The 17,378-nt window shown below is 41.7% G+C and overlaps 1 protein-coding gene across 6 annotated transcripts in view; it reads right to left on the bottom strand.

Moving 5' to 3' along the window:
• PIK3AP1 (phosphoinositide-3-kinase adaptor protein 1) overlaps positions 1 to 17,378 on the bottom strand; it is a 57,444-nt gene that overhangs the window by 981 nt on the left and 39,085 nt on the right. For all 6 annotated transcript variants that reach the window (XM_013171265.3, XM_048069018.2, XM_013171254.3 and 3 more), the window contains 8 exons: positions 8,889 to 8,984; positions 7,269 to 7,448; positions 6,374 to 6,436; positions 5,223 to 5,428; positions 3,573 to 3,645; positions 3,100 to 3,255; positions 1,377 to 1,447; positions 735 to 850 (listed from right to left, as the gene is read on the bottom strand). In XM_013171265.3, the coding sequence (XP_013026719.2) occupies positions 735 to 850; positions 1,377 to 1,447; positions 3,100 to 3,255; positions 3,573 to 3,645; positions 5,223 to 5,428; positions 6,374 to 6,436; positions 7,269 to 7,448; positions 8,889 to 8,984 (961 nt within the window). The remainder of the gene's footprint in view (positions 1 to 734; positions 851 to 1,376; positions 1,448 to 3,099; positions 3,256 to 3,572; positions 3,646 to 5,222; positions 5,429 to 6,373; positions 6,437 to 7,268; positions 7,449 to 8,888; positions 8,985 to 17,378) is intronic.

Below are 17,378 nucleotides of genomic sequence, written 5' to 3'. Positions count from 1 at the left end.
AATATAAATTCCAGCTGTATTCTTGAGAAAAACCAAGCCGAAACACAGAACTTACTGTTTCCACACATCATTAATCACTATTTTAACAGTTGAAGCATTTTATTAACATCTACTCTTATATAATCCTCTTGCTTCTGGACTTCATAGACTTGCAGTGGTTGGGCTAAAGGAATGTTTGCAAGTTACTTAAATTTGCGGTGGCCTGACCAAATCAATGCAACACTCCCACCCCTTCCCCAACACTTCTATCAAACCGGTGCGGTTCTTTGAGGCCAATCGTACAGTATGCTTTGGAGAGCTCTGAAATTTAGAAAAATAACAAACCTCCTAAGGAATGGCAAAAGGGAATTCCCCCTGGACCACGTTTAGTATATTGTGAGAGGATCTTCTCAAGAGGATCAGGGACTCAACCTCTGGCACACACAGGATACTACTTGAGATGGGTCAGCCTTACTATGGCACGCGTTGTGTGTGCCTCAGCAGTGTTGCCCACTACTGTGGGTGTGAGAGCCACAGCAGTCGCGCTGCAATAGGCAGGTTACCAACAGGAAACCAATTTCACCAGGTATTACACACAAGAAGGAAGGACCTTACTATTACTTAGCACTGTTTGCTTACACTTAATAGTCTGTCAGACCTTGTTGAGGAGACATTTGCTTCCTGCCTTAATTTCTACCCAGTGCTTCCATACTGATCCTCTGAAAGCTTATGTTTGAGCTGCATTTTAGCTTTACCTGCTTGCACCTCGAGGAGGCACTCTAGGAGGCCTTTCAGGCAGTGGGAGAGGCAGCCGCTCTGCTTGGTGGGCAACAGGGCTGCGGCTTCTACTTGCTTCTGTGACTTCATTGTCCTAAAAAAAATAAATAATAAAAATTTTAAAAAGTACAACAGGATCCAAGTGATTCTGAAACACACTTCTTTGACCATAAAGCACACATTTTCCTCAGTGTCCAAGTTGGCACGTAGCTTCTGGACTGGATTATTTAGTATATGCAGATATGGGAACAATGCAATGGAGAATAAAGACACGTTATTAGTAACATGTCTGTGTGCTGTACTTTGTGAAGTAAGATAAACTAGGCCTGGCTACAGCTTGTGAGTCACCTTTGGTAGCAAAATTTCGAAGTGCTTGGCACTAATGACATAGAGTGCAGTTCAGAAACATCTGAACTATGAGGACAGAAGCAGCAGAAGAGGACTTTTAGAATAGGTTATAGACCACCAGCAGAATTTGGTTTTTGTTAGCCTCACAACAGAAGTGGCTACATTTAGCCATTTCTCCAAATGCACTGGCATTCCTGAGCTTTTTCTTCTGTATAAAGACAAAACCATGTACTTAAGATCAGCAGGTGTATATAGCTGAGGTGAAAGCTTACCTCACTGTCCCCTTCCATCCCACTGCTGACACTCAGTATGCTCCGAGTGCTGGAGCGGTTACTTGCACTACCTAGGGTTAGTAAGTGAGAGAAAAAAAGTTTATTAAATCCTGGTGATCTTACTGCAAATCACTAACTCAACTCTTTATAACCTCATGCATATCTCTTGCACACATTATTTAATGCTCGTTTAGATTAAACAGTTTCCACTGATATTTTTCACGTGTTCAGGATCCAAATAACTGCATTTCATACAACACAGCTTTGCTTTCTTTCTAGCAGATTTCTCCCCTGCTTAAGTCCAGGCTTCTGGTAAATACTCAACCATAATCTAACTGAAAGGGTCCAGTGCCAATATCAGGTTGCAAGTCAGGTAAATATTTTCACAAGTGTTACACACTCAACTCATATATATTTAAATTATCAGTCCCCATGTCCCTTAACTTCATGGAGGTGGATGGCTAAGGGCACTGTCACACATGGATTTCTGGAATAACTGACTTCTTTGAGAGGCTCTTTCCCAATAGCTGTTCACCACCTCCTCTCTAAGGATGTCTACTTACCACAGGAATATTTGTTAGTCTATTTCAGAGCTAAAACTGACAAGTTTGATCAAACTACCTTCAGCAAGCATTTATGCCAACCCATTTAACTTGCATAGACTCAAAGCAGGGAATATTTTTGCAGTCAGTCATGCTACCTCTGAAGGGGACAGCAACTCGCAAATATATCTAACACTGCTATGGCTGGTTTCAGTCATAAATACGTAATGTTCTATAGGGTTTTACAATACTGAGACATCAATGTTCAGAAACCTACTCACTAAAATCAAGGCTAGAGAGGGTTTCTCATAATATACAGTCCTTCCTCATCCTTGCTGAGGTAACTGTCATTATCAGCTGGTCCAAACAGCATTTAGTGCACTAAATACTGTGTTAGAGTCTGTTCTCTCAATCATACCACGGAAAACAGAGCCAAGCTGCACACTGAACTCTGCAGGGTCTTTAACAATTCTCACACAACCGCTTTTATGCGAGGCTCAGCTGCCTCTGGCACCTACTTCAGATGTGTGCCAGCTATATCTTGCCAAGAGCCATAAAGGTGAGTAACCTCACTGGGACTCAGTGTTCCGTTCAGAGGACCAAAATGATCTTAATGATTTCTGTGAAAATTGCTCAGTCTGAAGACACAGTGAGAATGCAAGGATTTAATTTGCACAGATTAAACTTAATAAAAAACAAATAATAAAAACGTCCAGAGCATCCAACTCACTCAAGAGTTCAGGTCCCAAAGCAACCAATGAAAAATGCAGTCCTTTATCTACAACAATTGAGGAAATGACACGTAGAGACACGCAGGTTCCCAGCCTGCAATATGGCTACGCCCTTCAGGCCAGAATAGCACACTGCCTGCTGGGAGTCACAGCAAGGGATCATACTTTTTTTCTATGAAAGCAGCTGCCATCTACTTTTAATAACAGGAGACGGGGGATACACTTTCCTTGGGAAGACTCAAGGGAACCTTTTGCCCAGCTTTCACGTTTTCCTCCCGTAGAAATGCAGACAAGTGTCTGCATCCAAACATCCAAACCCCTTGATGAAACTGGAGCTGCTTTTACAGCTTTGAGAATAGTTGGCGTGCAGGGTTCAGGGTGGCGGCGTCAGCACTGGGATTCAGCAACAAAAGTCCTGACCCTGAGGGGTGACAATCAAGGTTTGCTTACTTGTTGTGCTGGATGTGCTTTCTGTTTTCCAGTCTCCTCGCTTTATCTCCTTTTTTGGTGGGAAAACATTTTTCCTAGGGGTGTATTCGTATATACCACATTCTGGTTTCCCCAGAGTGTTATGAGAATGTCGAATGGGTACTGTAATTTCCAAATCTGGAAGGGAAAATGAGAATGAACAGCTCAAAATGATCTACGTGAGTCTAACCTCTGTGAGACAGCTTCACATCCCAAAACACACTCAGTTGTATAAGGATGATCATAACTGTACATATACAAATCCAGATTCACTCCACAGATGTGGACTCAGTCTGGGAAACCGAATAAAGCAGCTTCTTAATGTTTTACTCAACAGGCACACAAATGTATTAACATATCACATAATTACAATACAGAGACATTTCTGCCTTAAGAACCTATTAATATTGGTCGCTGCTTCACTACCAGAGAATGTCAGAATCAGAGGCTGTTACCTGTACTTTTGCCTGATTTTTGCTTCTCCATTTGCCTCCTGGTTATGCTGTCTCGTAGCCGTTTCAGATTTTCCTAAAAATTATCACAAGACATTCTTTTCAGACTTTGGATAAAGGAGGATGAACAGCTTTCTGACAATACCAGTAACATATATCAGCTAACTTTGCAACCAAGCTGCAACAAAGGCTGCTAGACCAGGCTGAAGTCCAAACCATGTGAAACCGTCTATTCCCTTCAGAAATCCGTATGTGCCTTTCACAAGGCAAGTTTTTTCAGATGTTTATTGTGTATGTTCAGGTCAAGTTCACAGAATCACCGGTAGTTGCAGATAAGCAGCATATTTGGTTTAGATCTCCCTCTATTTTCTGTCTCCACTGTTACACTGGCACAGAAACAGGACACATGTTCAAGTAACTGCAGTCCTTTCTGTACTAATGAACAGGTAATAATGACTGTGGGACAGAGGAGGCTGCTGCACATCAGAGCATGACAGACAATGACAGAACTGAGGATGCTCCCACTGAAGCAACAGCGGACTCCTGAAAATGTAACTGGAAACAAAATGTGGTAGCATACTGCATCTTACAGTAAGGAAAGGTGGGGAGGTGGAAGGGAAGGGAGACAGCTTGTAAAACGTAAAAATGAAGAAGTCCTTGAATAGGTGGAGAAGCAGAAGGAACAATAGCTGTACCACAAGGCAGGATCTGTAGCAGACCTTGAAAGCTGCTCATGGGATAGGGCTCAGAACATACAACTTCCTCTCTGCTACAGAGATGTACTAGAGCCTTCCTTATTGAAGAAGGGATTTCCCATGACTGTTTCTGTTTAGAGAGGACCCTTCCAGGTGAAAAGGATTAAAGTCTTGGCTTTGTCCTGACAGCTATGAGAACAGTATCACACACTGGAGACCAGCACCTCGAGCGCTGGGGCAGACTTTGCCACAGCATGAACAAAAGGCTCCAAAAGAAGCAGGCAGTGTTTTTGAAGAGGGAGCTCCAAACTAATGTGAGAATGGAAACTTTAAAATGTGACTGATAGTTCCCAGTCATTATGCTGCTGCTGCCAACGCAATGATGTCCTCATTCAGCTGAGCACCCAAACAGTGCACTTTCACCCATGACTTTTACTTTGCCCAGCTGCAAAGAACAGGCAGTCCTGGAAGGTTTAGGAATGAAAGCAATCAAACATTCTGCCTTTTAAAGAACCTGAAGAAGCATCAGACTATTTACAAGACAGGAGTTTAACAGCAATACATCATCTGGGACACACAGTCTTCACTGAACTGAAATAGATGCAAACTGACAACCCGGATGTTCATTCACAGAAGTCCCTGCCACCAGGTAGGTGCTAGGTGAAAAGAAAGGTAATTTAGCCAACTTGATTTGGGCCTAATTGCTAGTATACAGATCTGCATGTTAGAAAGACTAAAAATATTACTGCAAGATAAACAGACCTGTAAAACAGCTATCTGCTTGCTGCTGCATAGGAACAGAGCTTCCTATGTCAGGAGAGAACTCTACTGGCTGCAGGACTGTGTTAGGAGTCTTCCTGCTCCAACCAGAAAAGAAAGCTGCTCCCACCAAACTGAACTGCTTCGGATACATACGTAAGGAGTGTTGTATTTCTTAAACAGTGGAATAAGTCTGTACCTGCTGGAATCGAAATGATTCTGATCTCTTTTTCTGGTTCAGTTGCCACTCCTTAAAGTGAAGTACAGCTTCATCAACATTGAGTATGCCCATTTTCACTTGTTCCTGTAACGTAATCAGCTGCCGTTGACCTGGGGTTTTCATTCCAGCAAATGGATCGTATATACTTGACTGAGACAGGTCCCTTACAGGCCTGACTATTGTCTCTGAAAAGAGAACAGCAAAAATATCACTGAATTTGTGGCATCTGCCCTTTTCACTGAATACAAAGCAATTCAAGCAGCCTTGATATAGCAGAGATGCCGAAATGTTAATATTAGAGACTGAATGTTTCCCTAATTAGAAGAGTATTTTGTCCATATGCCATCCTGCTGTTTGTCAGGACTAAGAAATCTGAGAGGTAGCATTGTGTGCAAATACATCCTAGTGATAATCTCTTGTTCTTAAAAACATAATTTAAGTGAACGATACCAAAGGTCCTCCTCAAAGTACTCTGCTTCCTCACCTCAAAAGTCTCTCTTCTGCACCCTCTGCAATCCATAAAACAGTACTTCACCTTTGCAATTAGAAAGCCAGACTTCCTAGATAGCATGTAGCATAATTCCAGAAACAGTTGAAAACTCATCCTACTGATGCTGGCTCTTTGCAACTTATTTACAACATAAGGAGTACCCAACTCAGGAGATAAAAGCACAGGTGCGATTCCTAGCACTCTGATAATGCACAGGGTAAGAAACTAAAAGATAAGGTCACAGTTTTGAAAGTGCAGAGATCCATGGGAAGCAGTTCAATACAGGTTAAATCTCAGGAAATAATGATCAACAGGCAGTGACTCTATTCAGAAGAGGAACATCAACTTCACGAGGCAATGTGGATCAAAACATAAAAAAGGGACTTCAATGATCATTAAAATCCTGACTGAGGATAAACTCTGAGACAGCAGATATGTATCGTATGAGATAAAAGAGATCATACTCTGCAGATATAAAAAGTTTCCAATGTCACATAAGGTCAGGTCATTCATATGCGACTATTATCCCCAGAGTCTTACAAAACAGCCTATTCTGTCACATACACATCTCACATAAAGCTACCTCAGATTTGGATTATTTGAAAGATTTTCAGGATAAACAGGATAAACTCCAACTTACCTTTCTTCACCTTTCCTCTAGAGACATAGAGATTCTCAGGTCTTTGAGCTTTCTGTGCAAAAACTGGAAAACAAACACTCTTTAGACACTGAACACATCTCAGGAAGACAAATAGCGTGAATGAATATGGGAAGCATATTATCATATTCAATTCTGCACCACATTACAGCTTCTGTTAAGACCTATTGGACCCCATTAAGTCCATAGGAGAACAGGATAATGAGCTGAACAGTAAAACTCCCTTTCTGTTGTCCTCAAAGAATATAGCTCAGCCATCTCTAAGAGAAATCTGGAAATACTTTCCCATAGTAAAGTAATTGGAGGAAGGGGGAGTCACTGAAATTACTTTCCCATACTTGACTGGAGTTCTTGTTAGCGAGATTGTGAAATATGACCAAATTTTCACAAAGTGCCTAGGAAACTAAGAGGCAGTTCTCTTTAAATCCAATTAAACCCTATCTCAGAATGAGGTATTGTCCTACACAAATGCTCCAAATCAGTAATATCGTTACAGAGCAGCAATTTCTCAATTTATTAGCTTGATCATGTCCTTACAATATCAGAATCTTTCCTATTTAGTCAGATTTGTTTATAGTGGCTGGGGGCAATCTGTTATCTTATTGCTTTCATTATGAACTATCACAGGCCAAGACCTCAGGATAAAAAATACAGCATAAACATTTTCAGCATAAACAGAAAATGAAAAGCAGACCTGAAACTAGATCACAAAGGTAACCCAGCTTTTATGGGCTCAGAAAGACTCCAGAGCCAAATAATCAAAGGGTCATGGAAGCCACAAGTAGACTTTCTTGGTGTTTATTTGGCAACTGAAGCCTACTTCAGGGCCATTCTACAGTTGACTGTTCTACAGTTCAGGTCATGGTACCCAACTCACTTTTGGAGATGTACAGCTCATTATCTGGCTGTGGAGAGCTGGATTCTGGTCTTGGAACAGGAACTGGAGGTCTGCTGGCCATTTCCTGAGGAAAAGTATCTTGTTCCACTGAATAATAAAGGTCTTCACCACACCGCTGGTAAACTCCTTCCTCTGAATCTGGCACATCCATGCTACCACCTAAAACAGAATGGACTTTGTAAGCAAAACACCTGGCCACTTCACTGAACACCAGATCCCTCCAGATGTACCATGTACCACATTCTTACCAAGCTGACCATTTCTTAGGCAAACATACCCAGTTTTGCAGTGAGTTAACGTGCCAAAGGTCTTCAAAACAGGACTTGATAAAGTCATTAATATCTCGTAGCATTTAAGTGTTTGCTACTAAGCCACTTTACTACTAAGCCAGCTTAAATTAAAAAAAAAAAAGGCAAAAAAACAGTAGAAAGTCTCGTAAGTGTTTTTAAGCACTAACACCAGTAGCTTTCTAAGCTCCAGTTAACTAACATGTCACAGTAGTTAACAAATCAAATAGAGCACTGGCTTCCAAAAGCTACCTGGGTCATCTACAGAGTACAACAGGGACTTCTTTTTTGTTTGAAACAAGCAATTACTATCAGCTGACGGTATATTTGATCTCAGAACAATGTCTCAGAAGGAGCTGGATGCATGTATTTGCACTTAACAAGTCCCAGCTACCATTATACCACCTCATCATCTCCATTCTATTCTCACTTCTAAATTCACTGCAAATTCATCAAGTGCTGCCATACCCAATTTAACTGTTAGTTTTCCCTCTATTTGTACGTTGGCAAATTACTGACTCAAGATCATAGAAAGAATTAAGAGCCCCTGGACTAACTGCCTCCTCTGTTATCAAGTCAGAAGTAAATAACCTAGCCATTGGACTTAGTGTCCTTCAGTAGTTGATGCTGGTACACCTAACTGAGTCAATGCAAAGGAACTGACAGAGCACCAGTGTTGGCACAGGAAACAGAACAAAATGTTAAAGGACAGACTTAATCTTGCTCTGAGTCCAGCTGGGTCACCCATGAGAAGTGAGTCTGGATCCTATGGAACCTGGTGAGTCAGGAAAAGGCTTGGATGACCCAATCATGCACAGTGGGAGTAGCCCAAAGCAGGTCTGGGAGCCAGAAGTTCTCTTCCTCTTTCCAGGCTGCTGTATTCAAGTAGATGGACTTGTGAATAAAGCATCTGCATTAAAATTCATCTCTAGCTTGTGCTGCTCTACTTTATACTTTGCCCTTGTTTATGAGCAGAACCTGCACCAGCATCAGGACACCAGAACTAATTCCCTTCACAAAGATAGGTACCAAAGACAGCCATTCCTGAATAGATATCAACCATGTTTGCACCCATAGGTAAGCAGACACTGGAACAAGAAGTCACTCTTATTTCTTGTTAAGAAATTCACCGCATTTCTGAAGTCACCTCACAAGCTTCACAGGCTGCTTTTACTGTTGTGTCTCATTTGTACCCACTAAAGCAAGGCTGTCCATATCATATGGTGAGGATTAGCTCCTATGCTTTTAACAGATCAAGGAGAAACCTCAAGTTCAACTGTGCTATTCCCCTCCCTTTCCAAATAGGTCTCACCTTCTAAAAACTTGCGGAGCATCGAGTCTTTTGTATTTAGAGAAATTTCATCTCTGGCAGTTGCAGTGTCTGGCTTGGACTGAAGCATCTCTACATCTGAAAAAAAATCAGAAAGGTGAACTTGTTGATTATGCCCTTAAACATGTGGAACAATATCATATGACATATTTCTGACTGCATTTTCATTTTATGGTGAAAATCAAAGACTAAACCAGACAACTGACAAGACAGTTGCCTCAAAAAAGGCTGATAAATTGCTATGTTCAGTTCACCCTGCACAAATCTTTGCCAGCTGCCTGACACTTATGCTTGAGGAAGACAGATGTGACTAACATTACTTGGTGAGAACTTCTGACAAGGCTCCAAGCAGACACTCCTGGGAGGCCAAAATTGATGCAAACTTCATGACTTTCCAAAACCAGACATTATAGACCATCTGTCCATAACACACAAGATACCTCTTGTTTGGTTACTCAATAGAAGTCAAAACAGCTGATGAGTTAACCAGCTGGACTGGAAGGTGTTTCGAGGGTCAAGTGATAACTTAGTACTGAGAAAGTAGTGACAGCAAACAAGATACTTTGTGAGGTCCTCATTTTGCAATGAAGGATTCTGATTTATTTATTTCAAAAAAAAATGATCAACCTAACTGCAACTCTAAACCTAATCCTGAAACCCCATGATGATAAAAAGTTAGGTACACATGCTCCTAATGATATTAAAAACAAGACTGATATAAAAGAATTGTTGAGGCATATTGCAAAATATCTATTACCATATAAATTGGACGGTTTGGATTAACTGAGAATAGAAAATAGCATTTTGGATTACGTGATAATTCCTGTAAAGCTGAGGAGATCTAAGTAAATACTAACAATACACTACCAAGATTTTGCTTTGCTAGTATGTTTTGGTTTTCATTTTTTTGTTTGGTTGCGGGTTTCTTGTTTTTGCTTGGTTGTGGTTTTTTTTGATTGTTTGGTTTTCCGACTAAAGAACCATTGTTGAAAGACCCTGTTGTGGCTGCATGAACGCGCCCAACCTAGCTTTAACCTCTCAGGTATACCTTCTGTACAGTCACAGCAATACTGCATGCTGTGTGGATTAACCACATCAGCAGTTTCTCAGAGCTCCTCAGTTCATGCCAAGTTTCATGCTGCTGAAGTTAATCTGCTCACCATCAACCTAATTTAAAGTTCACTTAATATCGCTACACTACACAAGCCCAGATTTGGCCTTTGAACATGGTAAAGAATCAGCATTACAAACCTATATTTTTCCTGTAATTTTTCTACCTTGCAGCCAAACATGATTGTTATTTTTAACATAGCTTTTAGAAACAAACCTGGAGCAAATATAGGCCCTGAGCAAAGCCAATACTTGATGGATTTGGGGGCAGAACAGAATCTGACAGATGTGCAAAGTTCCTTTGATTCTCTATGGAATGAGCAGTATCCTCCCAGTTTTGGCTGTGCTCAACATAATTACTAAACCAACAGAGCAACAGGATACTGCAGGTTTTGTTTTCTATTACTGTATTGAACACAGTTAAATTTATGAACCAGTTAGTTTCACTTAATAGATATGATTGCCACCTTTATACTCTCTGGCACATGGGGCTGTCTTGCATACAGATAAGCTCTAACATCTCACTTGTGTACCAAAAATGAAAAGAAATTCTGAACTTCTCCAATGACACCTTCTGTTCCACTTGCTGCAAAACCAGGACAGTGGGACAGAAGCGATAAGAAAGCACGCACAAAACCTGGGTATCACAGCCAGGAAAGATCCCCAGATCTTCCTGAGGCTATTGGGTAACGCTGTTCTGAAGGGCTAGTGGGAAGAGAGGAAAGTTGAGAGTTCCTAGATGTCAGTCTTCAGAATTTAGTAACTAAAATATATTTTTTCAACGAGACTTTTAGTTTCCCTTTGCTGGGTTTAAGACTTCAGAAGGGATCTCAACCAATGTGCAGCAAGACATACAGAAGACATGTTATAGCCTACTGACCCTTCACTAGAGCTAAAATAGGCGTATGTGGGCACCCTTTAGAAAGCAATCATATCCTTTCCCCCTTTAAATGTTTGTAAACAATAGAAATTAAGTATTCCGGCACATGAAGAAAATTTACTCTTTACAGAGACCAGTCCTTTATTAACTAAGACAAAGGCTTCAATGTGTTGGTATAAATCACACCCCAGATGTTTTTAAGAAGTTATATTTTGCTGTACAATTCCCACAGTTTGTTCAAGGAAAATGAGGCTGCTGTTTCTTGCATTAAGTGAGGAAAAAATGAAAGTCAATGAGGACAGTGTTAAAAACCTGGCCTCAAGAGAATAAAAATATTGGTGTTAGCATTGGGGAAAACCAAATGGATGTTTTAATGTTTCTTAGGTGATGGGTCATAAAATATAGATAAGCGTTATCAAATGTATTTACATTATCAAATTTATCTATGTATACTGAGATATTTGTTATAGGGAGTATACCGAACAGTCAAACGAATCCTTGAAAGGGACCCCTGAGAGAGAACAGGTACAACCTGACCTTTGATAAGAACCTGAAAACGCTGAAGCGAGTTGAACCAGAACCAAGGAGCGGAGAGAGCATGCGTCGAGTGGGAAAGGTGAAAAGTTTAACAGAGAGGAAGGCTCCTTACTTCATCTGGACGACCACCTGGACGGCACCACGCATGTGCAAATGGGAGGAGAGCTAATTAGAATGGAATGCGAGGCTGATGTTGCAACCTGTAATGAATATGTATACCTTACGTAATGTTGAATGTATAAATAACGATCGGGATGTAACGGGACTTGAAGCCAGATTTGGGCACCTGCCCCGCCTTCCAGCGCTGAATAAAGCACCTTCATATAATCACTTGGTGGTTATGTGGTTGCTACGCTAAGATTTTGGCGACCCAGATGGGACAGCGTGGGCACTGCTGAGGCGGATCGTGTCTCGGTTTCGCTCCAGCCGGCACCGAGGGATTCTCGGGGAGCAGTCGACCGCAACCGACCTCCGCTGCTCACGACATACCACTGGAGCAGTAAGCAAAGGTGCTTTCGACTTTGGGTATTCGGTACCGGTTTGGGGTTGGGAAAGCCTGCCGGTCAGACGCGGCGAAAGCCACGCTCGGTTGGGCAGGGAGCTCCTGGGGTAAGCCTAGGCGCCGTCCGTTAGACAGAGCGAAAGCTCTGCAGGTTCAGCAGTGGTGGTTTGGTATTGGTAATTGTATTGGTTTGTGCTGAAGGGTCAGCACCTGGTATTATTGGTATCTGGTGAGCACGCTGCTGCTCCGGCAGCTTCTGGGATAGCGTGCTGCTGCTCCGGCAGCTTTTGGGGATTGTATCACAAGCTCGAAATGGAAAAATTAAAAGGAATTCTGGGAAAAGATGTACCTATCCCACGAACATCCCCGTTGGGATGTTTGCTAACGCATTGGAAAGAGGGAGGTTTTGGTCAAGAGATGCGGAAAGGAAAACTGATTGACTATTGTAATATTTGGTGGCCACAGTATAAACTAGAGGACCAAGAAACTTGGCCTGAGAATGGAACATTGCAATATAATACAATTTTACAATTAATGCTATTTTGCAAGCGGGAAGGAAAATACAATGAACTCCCGTATGTGGAACTATTCTTTTATTTGCGCCGACAGCCTGAATGGCAGCATGCTTGTGGAATAATGGTGCTTGAAGTTCCGACCGAGGAATGTTGCTGTGCATGTACTAAGGAAGGGTGCTGTATACAGCATCAGGCAATAGAGAATAATAAGTATTACGGGGAAATGAATAATGGAAATATTGATCTGGAAGTTGCGCCGTCGGCTCCGGAAGAGCCAGGACAGGGAGAGAAAAGGGAAAATGAAGATAGCAGTAGTGATGGAGAATCCCCGATTTTAGTCTCCCCTGGGTCACACAGGACTCGGCAACAGCGGAGGGCAGGAGAAACTATAAATGAACAGAGAGGGAAAATAATCGCTCCCCTCAGACAGCGAGTGGGGACAGAAGGACCAGTATACATTAAGGTGCCTTTTTCGGCTGGGGATTTAATGATATGGAAACAAGCAGCTGGCACCTATAGAGAAAACCCAGATAAAGTAGCCAGGGTAATGAAAATGATAATTAAAACCCCAAATCCCGATCGGGATGATCTCCAGGTGATCCTGGATGCTTTAATAGACTCGACAGATAAAGACATGGTATTGCAGGCAGCTAAAGAGAGAGCCCGAGAGGATATACGAAACGGATTAGTGCCTGGAAATATAGATCAAAACTTCCCCACTGAGGATCCCCAATGGGATTATAACACAGGGGATGGAATAAGGAGGCTGAAGAGATATCAAGATTGGGTACAAGTCGGGGTACAGAATGCCATGCCCCGGACCATAAATTGGTCAAAACTGTATAATGTCAGGCAAGAAAAAACAGAATCACCTTCTGCCTTTTTGGAGAGATTAAAAGAAACTGCTAAGAAATATACGGATTTAGATGTAGAAACTGAGCAAGCTAAAGCTCAATTAGCGCTCATTTTCCTGGGACAAGCCCAAGAGGATATTCGGAAGAAATTGCAAAAGTTGGAAGGTGCAGATTTGAGAAATTTGGATAGGCTGTTGGAAATAGCCTGGAAAGTGTATAATAACAGAGAGAAAGAAACAACAAAAAGGCAACAACAGAATTTGTTAGCAGTAATTCAAGGGAGAGAACATGCAGGATTAAGGGGCAGGGAAAGAGGAAATATTAATGGTCGAGGTAGAGGAATGGGGAGAGGCTATCTGAGCTCAGGGGGAAATAGGCTAGGTCTTAACCAGTGTGCCCATTGTAAGAGGGAAGGTCACTGGAAAAACGAGTGCCCTCTCCGTGGACAGCTGATTGTTGGTGGGGGAAATCTGTTCCGAAACCAAGAAGCAGCAAAGGTGATGGTCCTGGGGGAATATAGTAGCTGACTAGGAGATTCGGTAATGGAAACTAAAGAGCCCCTAACGAAAATTCAAATAGGAAATAAGGAAGTAAAATTTTTAATTGATACAGGGGCCACATATTCAGTACTCAATAAATTAAACGGTAGGATAGGGGAAAGGAAAACTACTATTATAGGTGCCACTGGGAAAGAGGAAATATGGCCATTCTTACAACCCCTTGATTTACGGTTTGGAGGTAAAGAAATTACGCATGAATTTTTATATGTACCAGAATGCCCTATTCCTCTTTTGGGACGGGATCTGTTAACTAAACTAAACGCTACCATAACGTTTGAAGATGGAGTATTGATTATGAGAATCGCGGAATCAAAAGTGGGACAAATATTGATGATTAAAGAGAAGGCTGTTCCTCGTATATCAAACGAGGTAGAAAATGCAATAATACCTACGATTTGGGAAACAGACGTACCTGGAAAATCGAAAGTAGCCCAGCCAGTAAAAATTGAACTTAAGGAAGGGGCCCGACCGGTACGGATTAAACAGTACCCGTTGAAGCTAGAAGCTAGGCTAGGAATAGTAAAGATTATAGATAAACTTCTTAGCTACCACATTCTGGAAGAATGCAAGTCTGAATATAATACCCCAATTTTCCCAGTAAGGAAACCTAATGGGGAATACAGACTAGTGCAGGATCTTAGGGCAATAAATGAAATAACAAAAGACATTCACCCAGTGGTGGCTAATCCTTATACATTGTTAACATCTGTAAAAGAGAAATATAAGTGGTTTACGGTAATAGATTTAAAAGATGCCTTCTTCTGCATAGCCATTGACAAGGATAGTAGAAAACTCTTTGCTTTTGAATGGGAAAATCCAAGGAACGGACGAAAAATGCAACTGACCTGGACAAGGTTACCTCAAGGATTCAAGAATAGCCCGACCCTCTTCGGCAGTCAACTAGCTAAAGAAGTAGAAGATTGGATCAACCAAGGACAAATTCAGGTACCAAGGGATCAATACTTGCTATTACAATATGTGGACGATATATTAATAGCTACCGAAGGAGAATCAGAATGTATTCAGGTAACTATTGATATTTTGAATCAATTGGGACTAAATGGATACAAGGTTTCTAAACAAAAGGCACAAATCGTGTGCACAACAGTAATTTATTTGGGATGTGAAATTTCTCAAGGACAAAGAAAACTGGGAGTTAACCGAATACAAGCTATTTGTGAAATCCCCAAGCCACGAAATTTGCATGAACTACGGGCTTTCCTAGGTATGGCTGGGTGGTGCAGACTGTGGGTAATGGACTATGGACTCATAGCAAAGCCCCTCTATGAAACCCAAAAGGCCTGTACATTTACCTGGGGAAAGCCACAACAAGAGGCCTTTAAGAAATTAAAGGAAGCCCTGATGAAGGCACCTGCCTTGGGTTTGCCAGACCTATCAAAGGACTTCCAACTGTTTGTGCATGAGAGACAACAATTGGTATTAGGAGTACTGACCCAGCGACTTGGGAGCTGGAAAAGACCTGTGGGGTATTTTTCTAAACAACTGGATGCAGTAAGTGCTGGATAGCCCTCGTGTTTAAGGGCCGTGGCAGCCACAGTCCTTTTGATACAGGAAGCCAGGAAGCTCACATTAGGAAAACGAATTGAGGTGTTCGTGCCACATATGGTGACTACGGTATTGGAGCAAAAGGGGGGCCATTGGCTGTCACCCAGCCAAATGATGAAATATCAAGCCATACTAACTGAGCAAGATGATGTAATTCTAAAAACTACTAACCTATTGAACCCAGCAGTGTTTCTAGGAACAACTGCGGAGGAAGGAGACCTCAGTCATGATTGTGTGGAAATCATCTAACATACCTATGCCAGCAGGACAGACTTAAAGGACCAACCTCTGGAGAAACCGGATTGGGAACTTTTCATGGATGGAAGCAGCTTTGTGGAAAACGGAACTCGCTATGCAGGATACACGGTAACTACGTCAAAGGTAGTGATTGAGGCAAACTCCCTACCTCCGGGAACTTCAGCCCAACGAGCAGAAATAATTGCCCTGACACGAGCCCTGGAACTAAGCAAGGGTAAGAATGTGAATATATGGACAGATTCGAAATATGCATTTGGAGTAGTTCATGTACATGGGGTATTATGGAAAGAAAGGGGAATGCTATCCTCACAAGGGACTAATATAAAATACCAAGAAGAAATACTGAAATTAATAACAGCTGTACAGAAACCCCAACAGGTAGCTATAATGCATTGTAAAGCCCATCAAGGAGGGGCGTCAGAGATTGCAGAAGGTAACAGACTGGCAGATTTGACAGCCCGGAAGGTTGCGCGCGAAGTATGGAAAGTAATGGTTCTAATTCCATCAAAGGTAGGTCTTTCTTGTTCTAATTTACCTAAAGACCTGAAGTATTCATCAGAAGATGAGAGACTTGCGAATTTGATGAAGGCTCGGAAGAATTCTGACAGATGGTATGTGACTGCAACAGGGCAAGTCATAGTGCCTCCTGTAGTAATGCGAGAAATCTTATAAAGAAAACATAATGAGTGTCACTGGGGTGCAGAAGCAATGGTGACTTATTTGAAATGGGGTGTTGTCTCGGTACACATGTTAACAATGGCAAAGTCAGTAATGTCAAAGTGCGAGCTTTGCCTAAAGAATAATCCGGTAGCAAGGAAACATGCTGAGATGGGAAGAACTAGGACTGGGATAGAGCCTGGAAGGATGGCTTAAGTCTCTCCTACAAACCATTGTGCTGCTGCTAATTGTATTCCTTGCAATGGGAGTAATGTACTTGTGTGTAAACGGTGAAATAGTTAGGAGTAGTGCATGGAATCGCCAAATAATGAGAGTCCTTACCAAGGATCACCCAGAACACCCTGTCCCATTTACGCCACCCCTGCCTTATAGTACTAGCACTAATAAGTAGGCATGGAGGTATCAATAAGATAGTAGACTAATAAAGATATAAAGTTACACTTACTAATCTCTATATCAAGTTATACTTACTAACCTCTACTAACCTGATTCAACTTAAAAATAATGAAAATACTTGCCCTCGGTATGAGTGAAGTATTTTCAAAGGGGGGAAATGTTAGTGTTGGGGAAAACCAAATGGATGTTTTAATGTTTCTTAGGTGATGGGTCATAAAATATAGATAAGCGTTATCAAATGTATTTACATTATCAAATTTATCTATGTATACTGAGATATTTGTTATAGGGAGTATACCGAACAGTCAAACGAATCCTTGAAAGGGACCCCTGAGAGAGAACAAGTACAACCTGACCTTTGATAAGAACCTGAAAACGCTGAAGCGAGTTGAACCAGGACCAAGGAGCGGAGAGACCATGCGTTGAGTGGGAAAGGTGAAAAGTTTAACAGAGAGGAAGGCTCCTTACTTCATCTGGACGACCACCTGGACGACCACCGGAGGGCACCACGCATGTGCAAATGGGAGGAGAGCTAATTAGAATGGAATGCGAGGCTGATGTTGCAACCTGTAATGAATATGTATACCTTACGTAATGTTGAATGTATAAATAACGA

This window comes from Anser cygnoides, chromosome 7 (assembly GCF_040182565.1).
Source record: "Anser cygnoides isolate HZ-2024a breed goose chromosome 7, Taihu_goose_T2T_genome, whole genome shotgun sequence".
NCBI classification, from domain to species: domain Eukaryota; kingdom Metazoa; phylum Chordata; class Aves; order Anseriformes; family Anatidae; genus Anser; species Anser cygnoides.
The sequence above is the reverse complement of the archived record's forward strand: the minus strand, read 5'-3'. Positions and strand labels throughout refer to the sequence as shown.